The sequence below is a fragment of the Dromiciops gliroides genome, chromosome 4 (assembly GCF_019393635.1).
Source record: "Dromiciops gliroides isolate mDroGli1 chromosome 4, mDroGli1.pri, whole genome shotgun sequence".
Taxonomy (NCBI): Eukaryota; Metazoa; Chordata; class Mammalia; order Microbiotheria; family Microbiotheriidae; genus Dromiciops; species Dromiciops gliroides.
Window position 1 is genome coordinate 466272428 of NC_057864.1, and position 27095 is coordinate 466299522.

The following is a 27095-nucleotide window of genomic DNA, read 5'->3' on the forward strand; positions in this document are numbered from 1 at the left end:
TTAAATGTTATACATACTACAGAACTACAATGATTATTTGTTATGCCTTTAACTGCTATCCATTGGCACAAAGTGCTTTTTAACTTGGGTCAATTCTCAGTTCAAGGTGTTGTTCCTGAAAGTCCTCACTGTAACAGAGGAGGGCATTATGCTCCAGTGTTAGTACAGGTTGTCCCCAAAGTCTTAGTGCAGTTTTTCCCCCATTAAAGCTTAAAATTGCACTAAGTTTTGGGACACTATAAAATTGAAAGAGCAGCAGGCTGCAAAGTTGTACAATCCAGGTTTTGATGGTAGCTCAGCCAGGCCATCATTTGTGTGATCTTGGGCAGGTGACATTGTCATCCCTCAGGTCTCCGTCTCTGAAAGGAGGAATTTGGAAGGGCTCCTACTGTCATGATTGGTGCTTCTGGGCATCACTCTAGATCCAAAAGAATGTTGCATGTTGCTAGGATGGTGATGCTCATTTTTTAGGGGAAATCTAGTCAAAATTATTGTTTTTCTTTTCATTAGCCTGACTCAGGGAGGGCACGCCTTAATGCCAGAGTATCCATGGGCCTGCTTTGGTTTTCTTTTTTTCTTTTTTAATATATTTATTTATTTTGTGGGGCAATGAGGGTTAAGTGACTTGCCCAGGGTCACACAGCTAGTAAGTGTCAAGTGTCTGAGGCTTGATTTGAACTCAGGTCCTCCTGAATCCAGGGCCAGTGCTTTATCTACTGCGCCACCTAGCTGCCCCCCCCCCCTTTGGTTTTCTAAACCAGTTTAACCAATTTAACTTATTACCTGAGAGAATCAGGAAATTAAGACGGCATCAGACAAGGGGCTTCCAGCTGGGTTCACAGGAGAGGTGAATGAACTCACTGTGAGACATCAGAGTTTTTAAATGGGATATTGTTCAAAACCTTTTTCACTTGCTATACCTGATGAAGTAGGTCATGTTATAGATATTTTTTCATGATATACCATCAGAGAAATGCAGTCATGCTTTACAAATACCTATGTGGATTTGAGACGCACAGAAGAATGAAGGGAATCTTTGAATATGAGATTGCCATTCTTAATAATGACATAGTTTAGAGATGGGCAAGGCAAGTTGGGATGTGAATATAATGGAATGTTTCTATGTTGTAAGAAACAATACATCTGATGGATATAGAGAAGTATGAAAACAGTATACACAGTGACTCCAACAGTGTAAGTGGACAGATCAGCAACAGAAAAACAATAGACCTACATGGAAAACTGAAATTATGACACAACATTGCCCCAAAGAAGAGATGGGAGAAGAGACCACCCTGCTGCTTTGCAGAGGTGAATGGCTATGGGTGGGTAACCCTGCATACAATGTCAGTCATTTTTGATATATTGCTTAGTTTTGCCAATTTTTTTTCCCTTTTTAAAATTCCTTATTATAATGGATAGTTTTCTGAGAGGGGAAAAGGAAACACTGGGAAATATAGATGATATTAAGACTGATAAATAAAAACATTTTATATAACTAGGTAGTTTGTTACAGTATAAATAAATATCTAGTTTGTATGTATAAATGCACATCTTATGACATTAATTATACAAGAATATCAAAAGCAATTTTGTAGAGATATTGGGTGTTTTGTGGGAGCAGTGTTATATAAAGAGTTTGCTGAAAGAACTTCTGTAATGCAACATTAAAATGCTGTTTGTTTATGATGCGTTACATTATTGTGAAATGACTTTGGCTATGGCTATGTAATGTGGGTGTGGTGAGTAGAATGCTGTCCTTGGAATCATGAAAACCTGGGTTCAAGTTTGCTTCTGACATACGTGGTGATTATGTTACTCTTAAACTCTTGGTGCCTCAGTCAACTCCAAGGAAGAGTTGGTGATCCACGTTGGTAGAGGGCATTCCCTAAACTAATGAAATCACAGTTATAGACCATCCCCCCCCCCCAAACAGACAGACAAACAAAAAAAGAAAGCAACAATAGAACAGCTAAGGATGAGGATCATTATTTTGTTTTATTTTCCTTTTTTTAATCATAAAAGTATTATTTTCTAGTTACATGTAGAGATAGTTTTCAAAACTTTGGGGGGGGCAATAAGGGTTAAGTGGCTTGCCTAGGGTCACAAAGCTAGTAAGTATCAAGGGTCTGATGCCCCGATTTGAACTCAGGTCCTCCTGAATCCAGGGCTGGTGCTTTATCCACTGCACCACCTAGCTGCCCCCATAACATTTGTTTTTATAAGATTTCTAGTTCCAAATTTTTCTCCCTCCCCCCTCCCCAAGACAGCAAGCAATCTGATATAGGTTATATATGTACAATCAGATTAAACATATTTCTACATTAGTCATGTTGTGAAAGAAGAATCAGAACAAAAGGGGAAAACCTCAAAAAAGAAAAAAACAAAAAAAGTAGAAACAGTATGGTCCAATCGGCATCTAGATTCCACAGTTCTTTTTTCTGGATGTGGAGAATATTTTCCATCAGATCATTGTTTTTTTAATCTTGTCTCTTGTGTTCAGTTATTTCATCTTGATGGCTTGGCCTTCTTGATTGACTTGTAACAGCAAAGGCGGGCGAGAAAATCCTTGGTGTATGATGTCTCTCTTTGGAGTGTTGTTGTTGTTGTTGTTGAATTGTTAGTCATGTCTGATTCTTTCTGACCCCATTTGGGGTTTTCTTGGTAAAGATACTGAAGTGATTTGCCATTCCCTTCTCCAGCTCATTTTTCAGATGAGGAAACTGAGCCAAATGGGATTAAGTGACTTATGCAGGGTCACCCAGCTAGTAAGTATCTGAGGTCAGATTTGAACTCAGGTCTTCCCGACTCCAGTCCAGGTGCTCTATCCACTGTGCCACCTAGCCCCAGAAAATGGGATCAAGACCTTAGCTCCCCTGTTAGAGTAGTCAGTGTTGGGGAAGGGGCCGTGCCTGGGGAGCCCGATTGCAGAAAGCAAGCCTTTCCCCAGCATTGTTCCATATTGCAGTTGTCAGAGCACTCTAAGGAGTGCTCTGAGCCTCATTGGCATGCTTCCTAGTTGGAAAAAGCTAGATTAGATTAGCTGCCATATTTAATGCCCAATCACAGTTAAATTCCCCAAATCAAATATGTTGCTTTTAAAATGATTATTTAAATTGTATTTTTTCTACTTTATAAAAATGAGTCTAAGTGATAAGGGAGAAGTAAGTGCCTTTATATTGTTAGCAAGTCACTTCTTTTCTTTTGGAGAGCCTTATTCCTTTAACCTCCTGCTCCTCCTAATCTTGCTATTTCCTTGACACCCCTGCTTCTGAACCCTGTCCTCAGTTCTTCCTGCTGAGACAGTTCACTGGTGCTTCAGCTCTCATTTTCCATCAGCTGTCTGTTGCAAAATAAGGTTGCTTTGTTTGGGGGAACGGGAGAGAGAGAAGCCTTCCTGAATAGAGCCGGTGCCTTTGAAGTTGGAGCACTTCAGAGACAATTGAGATGCTTTCAGGCTTCTCTCCTACCACCCAGCTTTTTCCTCTGCTAAAGCCTGCAGTGAACACGCACTTCTGTTGATGACATCGATTTGTTGCTATGGAAATAGTGGTAATGTCACAGATTCAGCCCGGTGACTTTACTGCAGGTTCATGCAGGAGAAAGAAGTAGGCTTGAGGGAAGAACCTTATTAAAACTGAAAGCTGTCAATTGTGAGGAGGTGAAAGGTCAATGGAGACAACCCTGCTTCTTTTGGCAACAAAGCCATAAAGTTGCATTCCCACCCTCCCCCCACCCCTTCTGCCTTGGCAAATTCACTGCACACATTTGAATGTCCCAGCTCAAATTATGTCTTTTGTGAAACCCAGACTTTTAAAATTTCTCACATACTCAAGACCATTTAAGTCACTTTTAACTCCAGTTCTCTGTGCTGAATTGCTTTTTCCTTTCTCACCCTTAGGACAAGGGCAGCAGCAAGCAGTTCCGCCGGCTCCAGGGCCAGCAACTAATCCAGTAGCCAACAAGTCCCAGCAGCAAAATGGGAGTTCAGGGCTGGGTAAGTCTTGCCACTGGATGAGCTGTAAGTGTGCATTGTGCATATGAAACCTTTGCAGAGTGCTTGCTATTGAATCTGGGGCAAAAGGAGGCAAAGGACACTTTCGTTGGAAGACTTAAAAATAGTTCAGATTCCTCTTGTAGAGTGTGTGCTGGAAAGAAGTTCACAGTCATAACCTCTCAAGGTAGCTTCAGCATCCAGCATTTTAGGTGGTGTCTTGCTAATCTGTGTACTAATGTATAGTACTCCTAGCAGTTCAGAGCTTACTTTGGAGATTCTCAGACATCCTTGGGTTTTATATGCTCTTACTTTTCTGTTCATTTGCATACCTTTTAAAATTCTTATCTTTTAGCTAGTTCTCTACCATCTGCTTCATTAAATTTAGTTTCTCTTTCTCTCTATTTTCCATTTTAGTCTCTCTTGGGTTTTTATCTTTTGCTTGAAGAACCATATCATTTATGTTGGTCAGAGAGTCTCTATTTTTCAGTTTCATTGAAAAACAATATTTTCTTCTTCTGACTTTTTCTATAGAAGATCCAGGGAGACTTTAATTGAATCATTCTGTCTGCTTTTTTGGCCTTTACTTGAGGAACTTCCAAACTGGGCTCCCATGATTTGTAGAATTTGGTTGGGTGTATTTTTAGGTATAACTTTTTTTCCTATCAGCTGCTTACCAGAAATTACTGTCTCCCCCTCATTCCCAGCTCTCTCTTAAGAGATGTTGTTTTCTGTTTTCAATGCCAGTGTTCTAAGAGGAGCAAATTAAAGCCTTGACATTTTCAGGATATGCGTGACGCATTGCCATTGACATTAGGTGCATTTGCTGATCAGAATTCTTCTGTGGAACTCTGTTCCTGCTCTCCTGGGAAGTCAGCTTCCAGGACTTTAACTGGTTAACTCTTCTTATCACTTCTGCATTCCTCTCATTACTTGTGTTATTATTGTCTGACTGTATAGTCAGCTCCCAAATATTTATGCTGCTGAATAGCTGCATCAAAACAAGGTTAGGCCAAAACGCATTTCTGTTTTGCTCAGAGTGTATCATATGCTTTTCCCTCAGACTTACCTTCCCAATGTCTTTGATACTTTGGATTTATGATTTCATCAGTGTATGTAATCATTTCACTGACACATCATAACCCCTTCATAGCTTCTCATCCTGTGCGAGTCTTGTCTGTGTTGTTTCATAAATCTTCCATAAAGTATTTAACCAAACTCGATACTGTTCTTTTGTTTTTTCAGTATCTCTTATTCGTGATCGTGTGACCAGCCTACTTCCTCTTCCCATCATATACATACACAATCATGCCTTTTAGGCCTTTTCTTGTGTTCAGGTCATCATCATTGGTCACATACTGCAGTCTACTGATGCCCATGATGCCCATGACTGTCTTCAGTTAGTCCTAAAATTAGTTTACGTTCTCTGACCCCACATTAGCTGAGCAGTGCAAGGAGAAGGCCTAGACATAATGCTTTGTATTGAGAGAAGCCAAATGCAGATGTTCCCCTAAGAGGGTATTGTGGGCTTGCCTTGTTGAGAATTATTGCTGTGCTTCTACACTTGTGTCTCTTGGCAGTCCTGGAAGCTCTTTGAGGTCAGGCTCCATGTCCTTAGATATCAAGGCCAGTGTCAAGTGCTCCATAGGTACTTATGACTGACAGTGGTCCATTTTTTGAATGAACCTCTTTTGGGGGGATATTTTGTTAATTTATAGTTCCAGTCTTTATAGAAACTGAATGTATGTGAAAGAAGAGACTCAGTTGCTAAGGGACATTTGTTACTGCTCTGCTCTCTCCAGGGAGCATGGAATGGGGGCTGGGCTAGGCCGTTCAGCACTGCTCTTCTGCCAACCAGGTGTCCTGCAGCCAAAGGCTGATTCACACCATTGACTTCATGCCAGTCTTCCTTAGCATCTATAGGACAATAAGGTCCTGGAATTTTTCTTGGGACAAATTGATAGTTTTGCCAGGTAGTAACTCATTTATCTGAGTGACAGGCCCCTTTTCCACAGGTCCCCAAGCATCTTGTCTTGTCTGCTATTGCTCCCCTAATATCATATTATGTTTATTGCCGAAGGTTGTATTTTCTTCTCTGTAATCTTATGCACAGCCACTACTCCCAATAAAGTTGAAAAAATAGGCCTGGAAAGGATTTGAGCCTGATGAAATTCCTTCTCAAGCCCCCACTCTGTCTACTCTCCTTGGAGACTACCTCTCCAGCCCTGCCTTTGCAACTCTCAGACATTATTGTGTGCATAGAGATGAGAAGTCACCTGGATACACTTGCTGCTGTTCTGTAGAGTTCCCATCACAGAGCTGGCCATAAGGACAAATGTTATGCAAGTTTAATAGTATGAGAATTGTTTGGTGTTTGTGTCTGTTTTGAAGGCTCCACGGCAGCTAAGAGCTATGGTGTTTCAAAGACATTTGGTAAAGCTGGAGGCACGAATCTGAGCACTCCCGGAGGATCCCAATTGAAAGTGGTGCCCATCGCCAGCCTCAACCCATACCAGTCCAAGTGAGTTGTGAGACCTGTCGAGTTCAAGATGTCCTTCCTTATCATTAAAAGAGGTTTCCGCCTATTTAGAAGTTTGTGTGCCAACTGTAGGGATAGCAGATGTTTGTCGAGGCTTTGTTATTGGATCGCATTTCTTATCTTTTGAATAATATTTGTCAGCTTTTTAAAAAATCCAAGACACTAAGATTGTAAAAAGGAGAGATGTGTAACCTTCATAAAGCAAGGAAATAATGAAGATTATTCTAATAAAAAAATACTATTTTTTAAGAAAAAATCTTACGGTAGTAACTGAAGGAATAGCATGTTGGTCTAGATTTAAGCCTCCTCCCTACTTAACTCCCCCTATATGCCCTATTTCTAAATGAAGTCTCTTTGGAAAGAAAAAAAAATCTATTTTGTGTTACACACTAGAAACTAAATCTCATTATGAATAAATTTTATATAAGCCATAATGGGTGGAAACCCTCACCTATATTCAGACCAATACTGTACCAGCAATGGACATGGGTGTCTATTGACAATGCCCTGCTTCTGGATACCCAGCAGCAGCAGGAGATTGTTCTCAAATAGAAAACCATGATGGTCTTGGTTAAAGTTGCCTTTATGTTGCAGGCTGTGGTGAAGTCTCGTTAATCTAGATTCATCTATTAAATCAGATTAACCTGAGCAATTTAAAAAGAATACCTTCTTGAGGCCCTTTCTTGGATAATACTTCATTTTTACAGTTCCCCTTGAAGAAGGAAATTGAGGGATTGTAAGAGGCCTTCCTTTAAAGTTAGCTTCTTCATTTAAGATAACATAAGATGTTTGCAAAATGCTGTGTATACCTTAAATAGCATCATATATATTTTGTCATTATCATTATTATTGTCGTTGTTGTTATCAAGAGCCTATGTCAAAGAGTGGGGCCAAATCTAAAATCAGATCTGTCCCCATGAGATCCTTTGGGTGTATTGTTATGTGTGTGACTGATTCCATAGGTAGTAAGTTTGTGTTTATTTCTCCATGCATCAGGGGCAGGACGTGAGTTTGACATTATTTTTACAGTTCACAGAATTAAAAGGAGTTGATAAACTACAAGTGTTGACTAATGGGCACTGGATTTTTTAGTTTAGGGCCTTTCATTAAGAATCTGTTGCTGCCTTGGTTTATTTTTGGAGAGGAAAATGGATTATACATCAACTTCTTTGAGAGCATCAGTTAATATTTTATCATCTTGTCTACTTCATTTTTTTTTTCTATAAACTGATAGCCCTCCATATTCTCTTTTGATCAAAATGCCTGCCCAATGGACAGAGCTAGCCTGGGCCAGGGAGGCCATTGTGGGGTTGTGGGGGAGCTGCCATGTTTTCTTTGAATAGTACTCTGAACATTTGATATTTATTTGTTTCCCAGGTGGACTATCTGCGCTCGAGTTACTAATAAAAGTCAGATTCGCACCTGGAGCAACTCCCGAGGAGAAGGAAAGCTTTTCTCTATAGAAATGGTTGATGAAAGTGTAAGTTTTGTCTGTCACCTGGAGAAACAGAAGCAGTTGACCCCTTGAACAACAGAGGACTCATCTTTCTCCCTGTCTGTCCAGTGGAAAGCCAGAATAGACAAAAGGAAACACGCTAGCCCTTGTTCTTCTCTCTCTCTCTCTCTCTCTCTCTCTCTCTCTCTCTCTCTCTCTCTCTCTCTCTCTGTGAGGCAATTGGGGTTAAGTGACTTGCCCAGGGTCACACAGCTAGTCTTAAGTGTCTGAGGTCAGATTTGAACTCAGGTCCTCCTGAACCCAGGGTTGGCACTTTATCCACTATGCCACTTAGCTGCGCCAGGCCCTTGTTCTTTTGACCCAGACTGTAGTGTATTGGTACTATCTTGGATTGAGAGGGATAAATAAAACTTTGTATCTTAGTCTTAAATGAAAGCATTTAGAATTTTTGGAGCTAGACTTCTGAATGCAAGAATGGTCCCTTGGGCAGAAGGAACAAGAAGCATTGTCTGGCTCTTGGCGAGCAGAGAGGTAGCACTGTGACACCGGTTTCTGCTTGGCAGAGTGATGCAGTGCTGGGTGGGCTTGGGGCTGCACACAGGGCCCCTTAGTCTGTGCCTCAGCTATCTTGCTAGTTAAAGGATTTCAGAGGGATGGCTTCTGACTGGCCTTTCATATGGTTCATCCAAACAAAATGATTGGGTGTGTGGGTGCAGTGAGAACAAAGGCAGGAACAAAGACTCTGGTCAGAGATGGGACCAGAACTTAGGTCTTATACAAGCCAACAATGGCAGTAGCTGGGGCTTTGGCCTAGGAATCCAGAGACCTGAGTTGTAATCCAGACTCTACCAGAAACAGATGGCAACTATGTGCTGGTCATTAAGTAATATGGTATCTCTGACCTCGTGGAGCTCACAGTTTAGTTTCATGTGCAATTTGAGGGAGACAAGATATGTAAACCTAAATAAGGTGAGTCACTGAACCTTCCCCTTCTCCCCCCCTTAGCTCTTTGAGTGAATAATTGAGAGGACTGGAAGAGATTTTCAGCTCTGAATTTTTATGATTCTCATCTATCTTTGTGGGATGTTTGGGCCATTTATTTCCATTTTTGACCTATCAGCAGCATTTTAACTGACAGCGAAAGTAAAAACTAAGCTACTAGCAACTTTGAAAATCAATTTATTGATCCGGCATTAGTTGCCATGTATTTAACGATGAGTTGTCACAACATATTTAGCAGATTAAAAGCAGTCCCTAATTTAAGAAGTAAATAAGCTTTATTGGCAATGAAACTGGTGAATCTCTAATTTCCTAACAGTTTTACATGGGAGCAAAGGGTGGGGAGTGTTGTCAGTTTTAATGATTTCTACTCAGAATTCAGTTGCTTTTTTGTGTTGCAATAGGAAACTTACCTGAATTTTATTCTTTGTTGTTCCTAACTGAAAATTAGTAAGGCTTGGAAATGGAATCAAATGGTTGAATAACTGGAAAAACTGTAAATTGTACAGAATCTCTGAATATCAGCATTAGAAGCACCTTGTACTCAGTCTAGTCTGTCCCTATCCCAAAACCCATCCTCTCTTCCACATACTCATCAAGGGTTCTGGACAGCTTTTACTTGAAGAGTTCTCAAGGGAAGGGGGTAGCCTTCTGGCACTTCCCATTCCACTTTTCCACAGCTGTAATTGTTAGGGAGTTTTACCCTACTTGGAACTGAATTGATATACGTTTGGGTGTTTCTTGGGTGCCTGTTTCAAGCCCATTAGTGAATTCCATGGTTATTGTGACAAATGGTCTGGCAAGACTTTACATCGAGCTGGCCAGTTCTAACTGCTGCTTGTATTTTCTTACAGGGTGAGATCAGAGCTACTGCTTTCAATGATCAAGTGGACAAGTTCTTTCCCCTCATTGATGTAAATAAGGTATAGTCTTGGAGCTAGAAGTATTGAATCACAGTTGTTCATTTGCTTAGAAATTAGTGGAATGGTGGATTGAGTATGGGGAGATAAGAATCTTGATGATTTTGGAAGTTGTTCACCCCTTGGTTTGAGATCTTGTGGCTTGCCATCTCTTTGTAGGTGTATTACTTCTCCAAAGGCACTCTGAAGATTGCTAATAAGCAGTTCACAGCTGTTAAGAATGACTATGAAATGACCTTCAATAACGAAACCTCTGTTGTGCTTTGTGAAGATGCTCATCACTTACCTACAGTCCAGTTTGACTTCACAGTGATTGGTGACTTGGAGAACAAGGCTAAAGACTCACTTGTAGGTGAGCGCATGTGATGCTGGGCAGGTGCAGATGTGTGAGGAGGGCAGGCTGGTGCAAGGCTGGGTTCCCCGAGGCTTCATCTCACCAAAGCCGGTGCCTCCATTTCAGACATAATTGGAGTCTGTAAGAGCTATGAAGATGCCAGCAAAGTCATCGTGAAGTCTTCCAACAGAGAAGTTTCCAAGAGGAACATCCATTTGATGGACACGTCAGGGAAGGTGGTGACAACAACTCTGTGGGGAGAAGATGTAAGTCACTGCTTGGGAGTCCCCACAGAGGCATTGCAGGGGATGTGATTTAAAGAAAAAAAACCAACAAACAAAATCTCTTGGTTTGTTGATGGAGTCTGTGTGTGGAATGGGGCATTGTTTTAGGAATCAGAAATCCTCCGTTTGATCCTTTTCTATGACAATGCATTGCTCTTTGAAGCTGTAGGTCATGATTTGTGGGGTGATCAGCCTGGGATGATGCCAAGAGTGTTGGCAGAGTGGGTGGCCTTACCGTGTGGCCTGAAGAATGTGCGTGACCTACTTGAGGTGTGGCCAGGCAATAAGCCCCAGAACCCCAATAACGGTGTGTGAGTGACTTTGTTGGTTATTGCAGGCTGACAGATTCGATGGTTCCCGACAGCCGGTGTTGGCCATCAAAGGGGCCCGAGTCTCTGACTTTGGCGGGCGGAGCCTCTCTGTGCTGTCTTCAAGCACTTTCCTCGTGAACCCTGATATTCCAGAGGCCTTTAAGCTCCGTGGATGGTAGGTTTTTATGGGGACAGTTCTTCAAGGGGGAACTTGTGGTTCTTGAATCAGGCCTGTGACCTGTGGGCTAATCGGGGCTGGGGTGGAATGGGGTGTGTGGGGCGGATGAGCTTGTTTCTCTATTTCTGGGAGGCATTATGTCCTCTGAGAGGGCGGCTTTCAGCTTCTTAAACTGACAAACCTATAATCCCATGACAAACCTGGAAGAGTTGGAGGGAGGCAATTCAAGTGAAAGCATTGCCAGCTGACCCAGATCCTCCCAAAGCAGGCGCAGTTAGACTTCGGCAATTCTGCTTTGAGGAGCTTTAGTGGTGAGAACATTTTTCTTCCTGAGACCTGATCCGGGTTATGGGTCTCTTAAGGTTTTCCTTGGTGTGGGGGCGGGGAGTGCTATCTGATTCCTCTTCTGCTGTGGTGTTTTCATTGGCCTAGTGATGGAGCACAGTGAGAACAATGGGCTTTTGTCAGCAGGCCATTGTTCCCCTGGCGCTCTGGGGAGGAAGAAAGCCTGCTAAGGCCTCTACAATATGTCTTCTTTTCAGAAAGTTAGAATTCTGCATTAGAAGAGCCGCCACTTCAATGGAACATGATTTGTGAGAATGGACTGGGTTAAAGAAAACATTTTAACTAGCTTTAGCTTAAATCATGTGGCTCTGGTTGGAAGGGAAAGTGGTGTGACTTCCAGACTGGGCCACAGGGTGTAACTAAAGAAGCCTTTCATCGTGATAGTAGAGAAAATCTTGTGGGTTGTATGTAAGTCTATACTGTGGAGGGCCAGTACAGGGTTCGAGGGAATGCTTCTGCCACCAGGAGTGACAGTGGCCATTTATGTGGCCCTCTGTGCCCTGCACAGCTTCTTTTGTCATACATCTTGGTCTATCCCATAGGCAGCTATATGAGGCAGGTATTCTCCACCCTTTTTTTATTATAGAGGAAGGGTCGAAGGTTAGAGGAGTAGGGGAATTGGCCATCGTCCCACAGCACCCAGGAAGTGCCTGAGGCTGGTTCTGAGTTCAGCTCTTTACTGACTTGGAGTCCAGCCCATTGTCTGATATGCCACCCTACTGTGCCAACCAGCTGTGTGACCTTGGACAACTCACCTTCCCTCAATGAGCCTTAGGGGCTCCTTCTCTTTCTCCCCCCACCCCCATATAAAATGAAGGGTCTGATCTAGATAACCTTTTTTTTTTTTTGAGAGGCAATGGGGGTTCAGTGACTTGCCCAGGGTCACACAGCTAGTAAGTGTTAAGTGTCTGAGGCCGGCTTTGAACTTGGGTCCTCCTGAATCCAGGGCTGGTGCCCTATCCACTGAGCCACCTAGCTCCCCCTAGATAACCTTTTAAAATTATTTTTTAAAAACATTCTGAATTTGATGAATGTTCCTCCCTCCCCCCCAAAATTTGCATATAGAAAGGGGAACACATAAGAAAAGATTGTATGTGAAAAGACTACGCATTCCTTTGAAGGCTGTCCTTTCTGGTAGTGTTTCTTTCTGAACTTCAAGTCTCTTCTCATTTTAAAAAATGCTTCATTGACCCCCTTTTCTTCTTTTTTTTTGGATAGTCCTATCAGTAGCTTCTCTCTTCCCCCAAAGCCCTCAATACAAAAAGAAAAATATGGTCCTTTGTAACAAGAGACATAGTTAAGCCATGTCCCAACCTGCTTCGTCCTACACTTTGAGTCCATTCGACCCCTCTCAGAAGGGGAATGGCAGGCACTGAGAGGTTAAGCACCCCTACCTCAGGCACAAGTGGTTCTCCAGCTTCCCCCCCAAAAATGTTTTATTATGAACTAGGAAGTCATCAAGAGATATTAACATTGACATAGACAATGACCAGAAAATGGGTATTATCTGTGAAAATAGGAATCCTTATTCATTGTATGTGTTCATTTTCATGCCTTTTTAAACAAGCTTTATATATCTAACTTCTAAAAAAAGTTTACCATCCACCCTACACTCAATATTGCATCTTAGGCTAGTGAATATCAGTCACCTGAACCCAAAAGGACTAAGGCTGTGGGTTCTATTTTCAGGAGCTTATGAAGCAAGTCTAATTGGCACGGCCACACTAAGTTGTTTTCTCTGAATTTTATGAGGGGCCTGATCCCAGGCAACATAAAAAGCCACTAGAATGAAATAGATGCTTGGGGTCAGCTAGAGACTCTTGTATACACTCAGCTATTGCCTGAAGTTGAATGTGGGGGGGGTATTTAGTTTCTCAGCTTTAACAACGTGGAGTTTTTATCGTAAGAGGGGCTGTTCTCTCCTTGCTCTGCTGACTCCTGATGAGCTGTCTATGGTGGGAAATGTCTCCTTGGAGCTTTTGAGACAGTAAACCAGTACTGCTGGTGGTGCTGAGACAGATTTATGGACTGATGTTTCTGTGTGAGGGATTTCGTAGCTTACCTGATAGAACAAGAAGGCATTTGTCTGCAGCTCAGCCCAGCAGCCAGCTTGCCATGGTGGCCTGCTCGTAAGTGGGCAATTATGGGGTCAACTCTCAGTTATCCACTTCCTCCATTGTTCGGAGCGTAATTTTAATCTCAGGTTGGCATTTCTTTGTTGCTTGATGTGTTCTTGAAGCAGCGCTTCTGTCTCTTTAACTTCAATTCATATTGCTTAGGGAACACAGATTAATTTCTATATTAATGTAAGGACTTTGTTAAGAAAATAACTAAATTCATGATGGGAGGGAAGAACACAATTCATTTTAAACTATAATGTGAATGATTTGAGGCTTAGCTAACATTTTTACTCTCCATATCAATTTTTGTTGTTGTTATTGTTTTTTTTTTTTTTTTTTTTTTTTTTTGCGGGGCAATGAGCATTTAAGTGACTTGCCCAGGATCACACAGCTAGTAAGTGTCAAGTGTCTGAGGCTGGATTTGAACTCAGATCCTCCTGAATCCAGGGCCAGTGCTTTATCCACTGCACCACCTAGCTGCCCCCTCTCCATATCAATTTTTAAAAAATTATTTTGCTGTAAGAGCATCTTTGCCATGTGATATATGCCTTTGTGTCAGTGGTGGTCCTGGTTCTGCTGCCTGAGCATCAGGAGTCCAGTGGAGGATAGAATTGAAGAAGGAACTTAAAGGGCCATGCACATGGGGGTTGTTATTTGTTGTTACCAGAGAGTCAGCGGCTTTTAAATTTTTTTGTTGTTGTTTTAATTGAAGATTTTTTTTTGCCTTTTTGGAGTATTATTGTTTTTAGGACTTAGGCCCCTAACCAAGTGTTGATAGATACATGGCAAGTGGTTCAGTGATACTTGGGACTTTGCAGTGTGCTCCTTAACCACTGGGTGGCGTCAGAATGATTGAGATAAGAGCGCAGAGGTCATTTGCAGCTGGTGTTAATAGCCTTCAAAATACAATCAGAATGGAAAGGACTTTTCCCCACATGTGGTTTGAGTGATTGTCCTACACAAGTGTCTGTTGCTTGTAAAAAAAAATCTGTGGGGAGGGAAAATAAAGATCTACTGTCTGGCCCTGGGGCGAGTGAGTCAGGTTTGTCGGAACTGCTGCTTGACTCTGCTTTTCTTGGTTCTTCAGGTTTGACTCAGAAGGACAGGCCTTAGACGCTGTCTCAATCTCTGATGCCCGGGGTGGAGGAACTGGAGGAAGTAATGCCAATTGGAAAACTTTGTATGAGGTTAAATCTGAGAACCTGGGACAAGGGGACAAGGTAAGCGGTCCTCCTTCCTGCCTCCCCTTGCCTCTTCTCTCCTTTTTCTTTATTTTACCTTTAGAACCCCAGGGAGGTTGTTTCACTATTAAGGTTCAGCAGAGCAATAATTTCAGATGTCAAACAAGTGACATCAGTCAGTCACTTCAAGGACTTCTCCTCTTTGTTGTGAACTTAAACCAAGAGAAGCTGAAGTAGGAATTATAATTCCCTTGATTCCATGATATTCTTTAGTGTGATTGATCTTGGACCGTAAAGTGTTCACTCCTCAAGTAGGTATGTTCTGAGGTTTTTGTTTACCCTGAGCATTTGGGGGCCTTTGAGAACCCTGGCCAGTGAGTGACCATTCCCATCACCTGCTGAGGGCTGCCTCTGGCACGGAGCTTGGTTTTCCAGATGCCTTTTCAGTGCTTATCTAGAAGAATTCTCTTCTCTACTGTCTCACTCCACTCACTGCGTTCCCTCACCTGTCTTTATCCTCACCATCGTCTTCATCAGCATATGTTGATTTTGAGGATCAAGCATTAGACAGATCTGTACCGTCACCTAGCAACCACTTCCCTGCTCCCTTTGCCTCTTGGCCCCACGCAGCAGATTTGGTCACCAAAGGCAGAGTGCCTAGCCCTTTGTTCCTTGATACAGAATAGGCTCTGTCCTCCAGAGTGTGTTCTGGACTTGTTCCAGACTGGAAAATCCACATTGTGTGTGACTAGGGATTGGGGAGAGTCTACAGCAGGTACTAAAAGCCCTTGAGCCACTTCTTGGGCCCTAGAGGCTAACTTCGGTCCAGAGGAGACATCCTAAGAAGGGCTTAGAGCTTTCATGTGCTTGTTCCAGTCCTGACCTCAACGTCAAAGCTGTCCAAATTTCTTTGTGTTTTTAAACATTTGTTTATATTTAAGCATATTTTTAAAAATCCATTTTATTGATGCCTTTTTGTTTTTACATACAGGCATTTTTGTGTACACACACATTTCCTTTGAATCCACCTTTGTGACAAAGAAAAAACATACACTGTTCAGGCCTAAATAGTTCCCTGACTTCTAAGAGATTTCTCTGAATTCAGGATGTGGTGTAGAAGGCCCCTAGGCTGACACACCCACTGTTAAATGGGCACAAAGCCTTTTTCTGTGCTGTTGAAGTCCATGGGCTTGAGTTCACATTGACTTTTGTGGCACTCATTTCCTAGCATTTTACTAGGGCTTAGAGAATGTGGCATCCTTCTTTCCTGTTCATTTTTCCTATTAGATTTCCCCTTTACCACAAACATGTGAATTTGAAGGAAGCTTTGAGATCCTCCAGCCTGAGCTGTGGTCTTGTCTTACAGTAGTAGTAGATCACATTTATAACAAATTTTAAGGTTTATAAAGTGCTTTTCTCTCACAACAACCCTGTGAAATAGGTAGTTATCCCTGCTTTTATATCCCATTTTATAAACAAGAAAACTGAGGCTCTGAGTCTTTGGAGGACTTACTCAAGCTCAAGGTTGCCCTGTTTGGAAATGCTAGTGCTGGGGTTCAGATCTATGCTGTGCATACTGTCCTTGGGAATCTGGGGAAGAGCTGAAGGCAGTCTCAGAACCTACTTGGACCCAGACTCAGTAGGGGAAGCTAGCTTCTCTGGATAAAAACAGAGGTCACTCTAGACCCCATTTTCCTACATCACACCCGCCCTGCCCCAGGCTATACACACGCATACACACGCATACACACACTGACTGGAGGGCTGGTTGGCCTTAGCTTTACTGGATTTTATAGTCTGCAGCATTCAGTTTCATAGATCTGCTAACTGGTGATTCATCGCTCTCCAAAGAAGAATGCAAAGGACAGAAATCTTTGTCTTTTGAAAGAGAAAACTGCAGAGTTTGACTCTTGCCCAGTCTTCAAGTAGAAGAAAGGAGAGGGCACATCTCTCCAGTCCTTCCAGCATAACCCAATTGAAACTTTGGTGCAATTCTAGCATTAAGAAATTCTTTTCTTTAGGACCTATAAAGATAGGTAGGTAGCCAGGTGGGTAGTAGGGTTGTTGTTTTCACACCTTTATGCTCGAACCCTAACACTCCAGAAGAAACCTTTTCCTGTAAGCCCAGGGATCTTTAAGACCTGCTACATAATAGTCTGTCATTGAAGCACTCTAGTTGCCTGTGATTGTAGTGCTGATGGTAGGTTTGGTGACCCAGTGTCTTGTCCTTCTCTCCCTCTGAAAGGCGGATTACTTTAGTTGTGTGGCAACGGTGGTGTACCTTCGCAAGGAGAACTGTATGTACCAGGCTTGTCCCTCTCAAGATTGCAATAAGAAAGTGATAGACCAGCAGAATGGACTCTACCGCTGCGAGAAGTGCGACCGGGAATTTCCCAGTTTCAAGTACCGAATGATCCTGTCGGTAAGACTCTGAGGCTCATCCCCACAAGTGGAGCCCTGGATAATTTGCAGAGCATTTTGTTTATGATGACCCTGTGTGATGGATTACTTTACATGTAACCCAATTTTACAGATGAAAAAACTTAGGTGCTGAGGTTAAGGTCATTCAGAAACGTATTAAGCCTCTGCTGTGTATGAAGCACTGAGGTATGATTTGAAGTGAGTGGAATGCTCAATAACATGGGCTCTTTCTCTGCAGTCCCATAGCTAATAAGTGGGGAAACCCAGAAGCCTGACTTCCTGACTCCACTGGGCAGGTAGCATCTGCTGTTTCTCACTACATACATGTGCCCTTCCCCATTCTGGCCAGAGTGCACCGAGTGCCAGAGCCCCATGGATGAGTGAGCATTGAACAGTATTTTCGAGGGTCCTGGAAACAAGGAGGGAGGAAAGGAGGCTTTCACCGAATTCACTGGTATAATTTGTTCCTGCTAAAAGTCTTTTTTCTTGCCAGAAATTTGAGTTTGGCGACCCTTCCTGATTGTAGTCCACCAGGATGGCCTGCAGTGCAATTAGAGCATCGGTGGCACTTGCCTGCTAACAGTTATGAAGATAAATTAATTTGAAATGGCATTTCTGGAGAGCAGTAATTGCACTTGTACGGCTGATCCCTATATTTAGTTCATTTTCTTGTAGGTAATGTTCTGTTTCCCTGGCCTTAATGGAGCCTGCCTCAGAGGAAAACGTCTCTGAGTGATGTCGAGATGGTGGCATCTTCTTCCTCTGCCAGAGTTGAGCTTCTTTCCATTTAAAAACCTCTTACAAATTAAGGGTTTACAGCTACCCTAAGTTGCCGTGATGAATCTTAGCTTAGCAGAAAAACTCTGTCTATAGCCAGGTTTATTCTTTTGGGTATTTTACCCTGAGCTTTTTGCAGAATTGAGATAACAGATTGTTTTGTAGACAGTTTGTTCACAATAGCTTTTTTGTTAAATTTTAAATGGCTGAGTTCCCATGCAGTCACTCATGTCCCCTGGATCTGTGTGACCAACACAGTTGCCACTGTGGTGGCAACAAATGCGAGGACTTTTTTCCCCTTCCAGGGACTGTGGAAACTCATGCAGGTTGGAGCTGAGTGGACTTGTCATCCATTGCCATCCTCTCTATGGCCTGTTAATTTACAAAGAGGTTTTCACCATATTTTACCTCTCGAGTCATGTTAGTAACAGAAGGAACTCTTCTTACAAACCCTACAGACTCTTGAGATAATCAGAGGGATGCTTTAATCACTTGCCCAATAAATCCTGGAACCTCCGTGGTGGCCAAGCTTGGAGGGGCACCCTGTTTCCCTGCCTTTAAGGCCAGGGCTTTTCTCCCATCTTATACTTGGCTCTCTTCTTTCTTACTTTCGAGGCTGGGATATTTGCAGCCTGCTCCTCCGTTCCCACCCTTCCACCCACCCTCGCTCACTTGTGGTGATGCCTTTGCTGATTCAAGCTTCCTGTGCTCTGTCCAAGTTGGGAACACTTTGTTCTCATCTCATTTGCTCACTTAGGTTTGAATCTAAATTTACTGGCTGCCTTACAGTGAGAAGATTTTAAGTCCAGACTAAACCCCTCACCTCACATTGATGCCTTGTCTGCTCTTCTGGCGGTGGCCCCCTTCCCACCCCACTCCTTCCTCCTTGCAGCTCCCCCTCATCCCACCAATGGAGGGCTGTTAGTAACCGTGAGCCATGACGAAGCCCCCAATGTGACCCATGGAGCATGCAATCCCACTGAAATAAAAAGCCAAAGGCATAAACCTCATGTCGTAAAGGAGAGGCTTATGAAAACGTCCAGCTTCAAGGGCAGTGGCAGATGTATGTAGGGAAACTTGAGTTGTCTGTGTCAAGGGTTGTGGGAGTGTGTCTACATTGCATTGTGCTCTCATTTTCACCTAGGTTTTAGTTATAAAATAGGCTCTTCTTATGGAATGACTATAGGTGTATAATAATAGTTTCTTAATACAATTGATTACAGTCTGAATACACAGGGTTTGAAATCACCAAACCACCTTTGTGTCTCCTGGAGAAATAATTTAGAGTTGTGTTTTTTCAGGTCAATATTGCAGATTTCCAGGAGAATCAGTGGGTGACTTGTTTCCAGGAATCGGCAGAGGCTATCCTTGGGCAGAACACTGCGTATCTTGGGGAATTAAAAGACAAGGTCAGTCACCTTTCTGTTTCTGAAGGATGCAGATTTCCCAAAGGCCTTCTGTGTGGATATCATTCTTTTCTATGAGATGATTTCCACCTCTTTAGACTGTTTCCTCTGTTTGTGTTTTGTTTCCCAGTCCAGTTCACTTTGATGCCCAGCTTTTTGTCCTGTACATTGTTAGATATAGATGCCCTGGAAGAGATCAGATTAGACGGCATCTGTGAGACATGCTCTAATTGGTAAAAACAACCAAACAAACCACTCTTTCAATGTAGGAGATTGATTCTTGTGGCAGACACACCCAAGTTCTGTGCTTTTGATACCAAGAGATCTCGAATCAACTTTGGTTCTCAGATCATCTGAAATATGGTCATACCTCAGTTTACACAGCTGACTACCCCTGAAAAGTGGGATGAAAAATGAAAGCAGAGTTTGTAATCATAGATTTCATTGGTATCTTGTCTTTACATTGCATAAAAATTCTCCCCGCTCCTAGACAACCAACCCTTAGGACAAGAATTTTTATTTTTAAAATACAGTCGAGAAAATATCAGAACCGATCAACATATCAAAATATTCTGATGTTTTCTGCAGGGTTCTACACTGCTAACCCTACCCTCTACAGGGAAGTAGGGGGATGTCTTTCTGTATCTCTGCTAAGCTTATTCTTTATACTTTAGCAACATTCAGTTCCGTTTGGGTGGTGGAAGGGGAACACCTTTTTACGTGGTTGTGGTCATTATGTAATTGTTTTTATGGTTCTGCTTCCTTCACTTTTCCTTAATCTGTATAAGCCTTCCCATGTTTCTCTGAATTTGTCACATGTAGTCACAATGCTTTCCAGAATGGTTGTGCCAATTTACAGCTCCATCAACAATGCACCAGTGTGCCTATCTTTTCACAGGTACTACAGCCTTGGCTCTTTCCATCTTTTGTCATCTTTGCCAATTTGTTGGGTGTGAAGGGAAACTTCAGGCTTGTTTTGATTTGTATATTGCTTATTAGTGATTTGTAACATTCTTTCATATGTTATTAGCAGTTTGCAATTCCTTTGAGAATTGTTTATACCCGTTAACAGCTTCTGATTTAGAATGGCTTTTAGTATCATTTCATTTGGTTGTCTATATGTCATCAATGCCTTGACAGAGATATTTGTTACAAAGATTTTTTTTTAACAGCAGTTAATTCTTAGGGCTCTGTTCTAGACCCCTTTCTCTTTCTTTTTTTCCCTTTTTCTTCCTTTCTCTCTCCTCCCCTCCCCTCCCTTTACCCTCTATATTATTTCCCTTGTTGATCTCATATGCTTCCATGGATTCAATTATCATCTCTATGTAGATGATTCTGAAAAATGCTTATCCACCCCTAACCTCTCTCCTGACCTCCCGACTCCCATCTCCCACTGCCTATTGGATATCTTGAGCTCAGCATGCCCCAAACTGAACTCATCATCTTTCTCCCCAAACCCTTCTCCCCTCTTCTGAATTTCCCTTTTACTATTGAGGTCACCACTATCCTCTCAGGCATCCAAGCACCTAACCTAGACCCCACCCTCACTCCAGATTGAATCTTTTGATAAGTCCTTTTGGTTTTATCTGTATAATCCCTTTTGTATAAGGCCCCTTCTTTCCTCTGACACTGACATCACCCTGGTAGGATTCTCACACCTGGACTATTGCAGTAACTTTCTGGTTGGTCTCCCTGCCTTGAGTCTCTCCCCACTTCTCCATTCAGCAATGAGATTCATATTCCAAAAGCAAAAGTCCGACCACTGTGCCACCTAGCTGCCCCTGTTTATTATACTGGCACAGCCCAGCCATGAGCATTGAATGTTTCTTCGGTTATTTAAAATATTCTCAAATCACATTTTCAGTGCATAAATGGAACCTGCTTTTTCAAGGAAATTTAATTTAAACAAACATTTGTTAAGCTCCTGTTATTTACACCAGACTATGCTTTGGGGTAGATAATAGAAGATGAAATCAACTATGGCTTCACCCCTCTGGGTGCTTACAATTTAACATTGAAAACAATGCACCAAAAAATAAGAAAGGTGCAAATCAAGGGGGAAAGGGATTGTTAATGATCAGGGGAACAGAGATAAGCAAAGGCTGCATTTGAGTAGGTCTTCAAAGGGTCAGAATGACTTCAGTGAGCAGAGAGACGAGGCATTGGGCCTTTTGTTAAGATCTTGTAAAATGAATATTTCTTTTACAAAGTGAATAAATAGCCTCAAAATTTTTTTTTAATTAATTAATTAATTTATTTGGTTGGTTGGTTTTGGTTTTTTGCAGGGCAGTGAGGGTTAAGTGACTTGCCCAGGGTCACACAGCTAGTAAGTGTCAAGTGTCTGAGGCCAGATTTGAACTCAGGTCCTCCTGAATCCAGGGCCGGTGCTTTATCCACTGTGCCACCTAGCTGCCACATAGCCTCAAATTTTAATGTTTTTTATTGAAAATCTATATTACAAAGTATATTGGGTGCTTCAAGTGGAATACACCAGAAGCTAGGCCTTAGTTAGATTAGAAGTTCCATTTGTCAAGTTCTATTTGATTTTTTTTTTTAAGTTCTATTTGATTCTTATGTGACACACTTTCTGTATAGGTTTGTTAATGATTATTCCCTCTCAGCTGAACTTGATTCTCAGACAGTATTAGAACAAGACCAGTGAAAGTTTGGGTATTCTTTAAACCATACAAAGAAAAGCATTGATAAATGGATTTTTTTCTTCACCCAGAACAGTCTTAAAGTAGGCCATGATCTTTTATAGTGATCTGCTGTTTATTTGGCCCATTCTCTTTCTTGTCCTCCTTTTCAGTTCTGTCCATTTCGTCTCATCCCCACCCATCTCTAAAAGTGTCTGCTAGCTTTCTGAAAATGTTCTGTCAAAAATGTTTACCAGTAACAACTAAAATGCTCTTTAAAGTGTGGTGTTATCCTCATTGTCTGTTCTGCTTGGCCCTCTGTTTTCATAACAGATTGTAAGACTCAATGCAGGCCTTTCAGGATTTTTTATTAGCTTATTAAATTTAACTGCCTTCACTGCTGCTGAATGAGGACATATAGAAACCCCTCCCCATAGGAGCTATCATATGCTTGCAGTGTGAGCCCAACACTTACCTTAATCTTGGAAGGAGATAGAAAATGATTTCATTTTTGCACATTTGACAGTGTTCAGTTTACATATACATAGCTTTTCCCTACAAAATAACCTTTAAATAATAGACCAACAGGCACAAACCTTTTTTATCCTCCTGTTCCCCTGAGGTTAATATATAAATAGCTCTTGCCAGAGAGATCCAACCACCTTTGGAATGGTTGGACTATGCTGGTATCTGAAGTGATTCTACTTAGGTTTCAAATATGACTTCCAGTTAGCTATGTGGCAGGATTTCGTACTTCTTTAGTGCTCATTGTTTGAGTCTGGCTAGTCACAACCTCTGGGTAACAAACTATTTCACAAATAATGGCCAAGGGCTTTACAGCTAGTCAAGTTAGGGAGGAGAGACAGACAAGACAGTCTAGATCTTCAGAGCTAAATAGCAGAAAGAGTAGCTGCAGTGTAGAAAGAAGGATAGCAGTCGAGACATCCAGAAATTCATGGCAGAAAAAATCCAAGAAAAAAACAGGAGTAGAGCCTGTGTCCTCAAATAACTATGTAAAAAGTTGGGGGTAATAAGGGCAAGATAATTGAACAATCCTAATATGATGAGGTAAATTCGACTTTATGTAACACTGAGACTTGAGATAAATGAAGCTCAGGGTTAGAATTTGCTTCTGAAAAGGTTAATACCTTCCTCAGATGGAGTGAGATGGATGAAAGAGTGGGGGGTGGGAAGGTGGAGTGGGCAGCATTTTAGATTAAAAAGGTAAAACTCGTGTGAGGAAATCGAGGAACCAGAAAGGGAGAAAACATTGTGGCAGCAAAAATGGAAGGTGCATTGTCATCAGAATAGACTACCCGGCTACCTTCACAGGCAGAAGAAATAGATGAGCACTTTGAGAAATAGACCACAAGCCTAGCATGGAGGTAGTGATGGGGATCTCAGTTATCTGGATGTTTCTTGTTGTGGTCTCTCCTGCCCAAAGAAGAGGAACTGCTAATTTTATCTTAAGTGCCTACTGTGTGCTAGGCGCTGTTGGGTGCTTGGTATACAATGATGAAACAAAGCTTGTGTTCTTTTCTCATAAGTGTTGATATTTCCTTTTTCCTGCATCACCATAATATCCCACCTATCCCTCCCCCTCCCCAAGTCAGCAAACTAATTGATGGAGAAAGTCAGAAAACCTGTACAATGTCAAATACCTTTTAACACAAAGGTGTGACAGAGATTTAGTCTGGGGGTGTCTTCTGTCTCTTCAGTCATCCCACTTGGTCTTTATAATTTTGTTGCATTTGTTTTTGCTTTTTGGGTGTATAGTTCCTTCCGTTTACCTACTTGTAGTCGTGTATTATTTTCTTGGCTCTGCTTGCTTCACTCTGTATTAGTTCGTATAGATCTTTCCATGTTTCTCTTTATTCATCACACACATCATTTCTTACAGCATAGTCATAGTTCATTATGTTCATGTACCACAATTTGGTGAGCCATTCCCCAATCGATGGGCATTTACTTTTATTTCCAATTCTTAGCTATCATAAAAAGTGCTGCTGTTTTAAGTATATGGGAACTTTTTTCTTACCAGTGGCTTCACCGGGGTAGAAATCTGCTTCAAGGAATGTTTGGTCATTTCATTTGCATCATTCCAAATTGTTTTCCAAAATGATTGTACTAATTCACACGAAGTGTGCCCATCTTTCCACAACTCATCCCACATTGACTGTTGCCATTTTTGGTTATTTTTGCCAAACTACAGGATGTGGGGCAGAACCTCAGAGTTGTTTTGATTTTCAATATTCTTATCACTAGTGATTTGGAGCATTTTTTCATGTGGTGGAGCAGTTGTTTCTACCAATAAGGGCAGCTTTTTTTCTGAGTTACAGCAAGGAGGAATTGGTTGCTGGGGTGGAGACATAGGAACCTTAGGAGGAAGTAACCATTCCCATTTTATTTTACTTTATTTTGCGGGGCAATGAGGGTTAAGTGCCTTGCCCAGGGTCACACAGCTAGTAAGTAGCAAGTGTTTGAGGCTGGATTTGAACTTGGGTCCTCCTGAATCCAGCATCAGTGCTTTATCCACTGCGCCACCTAGTTGCCCCCTCCCATTTTATTTGTGATGGAGGAAAGGAAACCTGGGCATGGTCTGACATTTCCCCTAGATTTTCCAAGAGCAGATTTTTAAGTGTTTTACGAAAGGACAGGCAGCCTCTCATGTCCTAAAATTCTACAAGGAAAGTCATCCAGGATGAATTAGAAGCTCTCAAGACTGAAATTCTGATGACACAAAGAAACAGTTGGGATTAAGAGATAAAGAAGGGAATTGTTTAAAAAAAAAAAAAAGATGATGTGGATATACAGAGAACTCATCAATCAATTTAGATTTTAAAAAGGAATGTTCAGAAAATAATTGCAAGCTAGTTTATGAAAGAACACTCCTAAATAATTAATAATAGAAATGCAAAGGAAAACAGCCCTAAGGTTTTACTTATACCCAACAAAGTGGCAGATGATAACATGGGAATAGTTGGCAGTAGAGGGATTGTGGAAAGATGGACACACGTTGATCCAGCCATTCTGGAAGGCGAGCAAAAGGTCCATGTCCTTTGGCCCAAAGATTCTACTGCTAGACATATGCCCCAAGGTCACTGATAAAAAAGGAAGACTTCATCAACTCCAAAAGATTGTAGCAGTGATTGTTGGGTGAGCAAGGAAGGGGTGCCTTTTGACTGGGGGTGCTGTATCGAAAAAGGTCTGGGGCATGAATAGCATTGACCGTGACTTCTGAAAGAAACAACAAATAGGAATTTGGAGAAGAATGTGAAGACTTCAGAAACTGATGCAGGGGGAAGTAAACTCAGCCTGGAGAATAATGCATCCAGGGGCCACACCAATGGAAATGGAAAGTGTTCAAAAAAGATTCCTTGCCTTAGCAGGAAAAACAGAAGCAAATTAAGTGTTGTGAAGCTGGGCCTCTTATTTGCTTTCCTTCATCCTTATGTGTAACCTGCCTTGCTCTTTTCTCTAAACTACTTAAAGTCTCTTTTTGTTTTTCTTAGCTGTCTCACACCATTCTTATGGCACTGCCACGCTTTTCTAGTCATCTTTTTTTTAAAAATGGGACACTGAGGGTTATGTGACTTGCCCAGGGTCACACAGCCAGTGGATAAGGTACTGGTCTTGGATTCAGTAGGACCTGAGTTCAAATCCAGCCTCAGACACTTGACATTTACTAGCTGTGTAGCCAGTTCTTCCCTGTTGTCTAGACTTGAATCTTTTGCCTCTTTGTCCTGCCACTCATCTCTTGCTAAACCTGAGCCCTGATTTCTTCCTGCCATCTTCTTTATCTGCCTTTCCTCACATGCTACTGGAGGAAGGCACAACTTTGCTGACTGAGTGCCATGTAAGTTTATCTTGTCCCACTTGAGACCTCAGTGTTTTGTGTCAGTCTTTTTTCTTCCCTAATTAACTATCACACTTTCCTGGCAGCTTTTCCAAACCGCTTCTCTCTTCCAGCCTCTTTTACTACTCTCTTCCTTTCAGCAGAACCTGCCTCCTTCTCTATGGAGAGATTAAAGGCCGTGTGCCGCGGTCTTCCCTTCCCCTATTTTAAACTTCAAACCCTCTCTAGATCATCCCCATTTTTTCCTCCTTGGCTTCAGTATGTAACAGAGAAGGGGCTTTTCTTCTTGCCAAGGCCAGCCTTTCTCCTTGTACAAGGAGCCTCTCTTCCCCCTTCCTCAGGAGCTTGCCCCTTTGCATGTTCTACATTCTTCTAATCTTCACTCATCCCTATCTCCCGGCTTCTTCTCGGTGATTGCACATTTGCCCAGGTATCTTCTGTCCTTGAACCTTCCCTTACAGGCACTTTTCCTTTTCAGACTGGGGAGACTGGGTGGGGCTGTGGATAATGGCAGGCTTGGGGGGGGGGAGTGTTGGATAGTTTTGCTGGGGTGTTGTTGTTTTTCTTTTATTCTTTGCTATAAGGGATGGTGTTTCAGGAGGGAAATTGGGGGAAAAAACAAAGATGAGTAACATGCTTACTTTGAAAAAACTCCTTCACTTGATTGTACTTCCTCAAGCTATCATCCGTTCATGGACAAATCTACTCTCAATGCTTCCATTTCCTCACTTGTCAATTTCTTATGCTCTGGCTTCGGATCTTACTACAAAATCAATCACCAAGGATTGATTGGGCACCAGTGACATACCAGGTCCGGGACCAGGTGCTGGAGATCCAAGTACAAGGAGTGTGAGAATTCCTACTCACGATGGAAAGACAGCGAGTCCATATAAAATATGTATGTAGCATAAATATAAAATGAATCAACAAATATATAGAAAGCAGTTAGATACAAGGTAATTTGGAGGGAGGGCACTGCCAGTTGGGGGAAATTGGGAAAGGCAGAAGCTAGCACCTGAACTGCATTTTAAAATAAGGGAGGAACTGTTTGAGGTAGAAACAAGGTGGAAGTGCATGCTAGGCACAGGGATGGCTAGTACAGAGACAGATACAGAGATGAAGATGGAAAGCAGAGGAATGGAGGTCCATTGGGCAGGACGAAGAGTGCTAGACAACAGGGAGTGATGTTGGAGCTCGGTGGTGTAGAACTGGGGACCCAGAGTCAGGAAGACCTGAGCTCAAATATGGCCTCATAAGGTTACTAGCTGTGAAACCTGGGGCAAGTCACTTCCCTCTCTGCCTCAGTGTCTTTATCTGTAGAATGGTGATAATAATGCA

General features: G+C 42.1%; 1 protein-coding gene across 1 annotated transcript in view; it reads left to right on the plus strand.

Annotated features, from left to right (window-relative positions):
- RPA1 (replication protein A1) overlaps positions 1 to 27095 on the plus strand; it is a 62842-nt gene that overhangs the window by 27267 nt on the left and 8480 nt on the right. The window contains exons 6-15 of the mRNA XM_043963250.1: positions 3902 to 3997; positions 6386 to 6515; positions 7911 to 8013; positions 9843 to 9911; positions 10068 to 10260; positions 10369 to 10508; positions 10864 to 11012; positions 14568 to 14700; positions 16907 to 17083; positions 19161 to 19268. Of these exons, the coding sequence (XP_043819185.1) occupies positions 3902 to 3997; positions 6386 to 6515; positions 7911 to 8013; positions 9843 to 9911; positions 10068 to 10260; positions 10369 to 10508; positions 10864 to 11012; positions 14568 to 14700; positions 16907 to 17083; positions 19161 to 19268 (1298 nt within the window). The remainder of the gene's footprint in view (positions 1 to 3901; positions 3998 to 6385; positions 6516 to 7910; positions 8014 to 9842; positions 9912 to 10067; positions 10261 to 10368; positions 10509 to 10863; positions 11013 to 14567; positions 14701 to 16906; positions 17084 to 19160; positions 19269 to 27095) is intronic.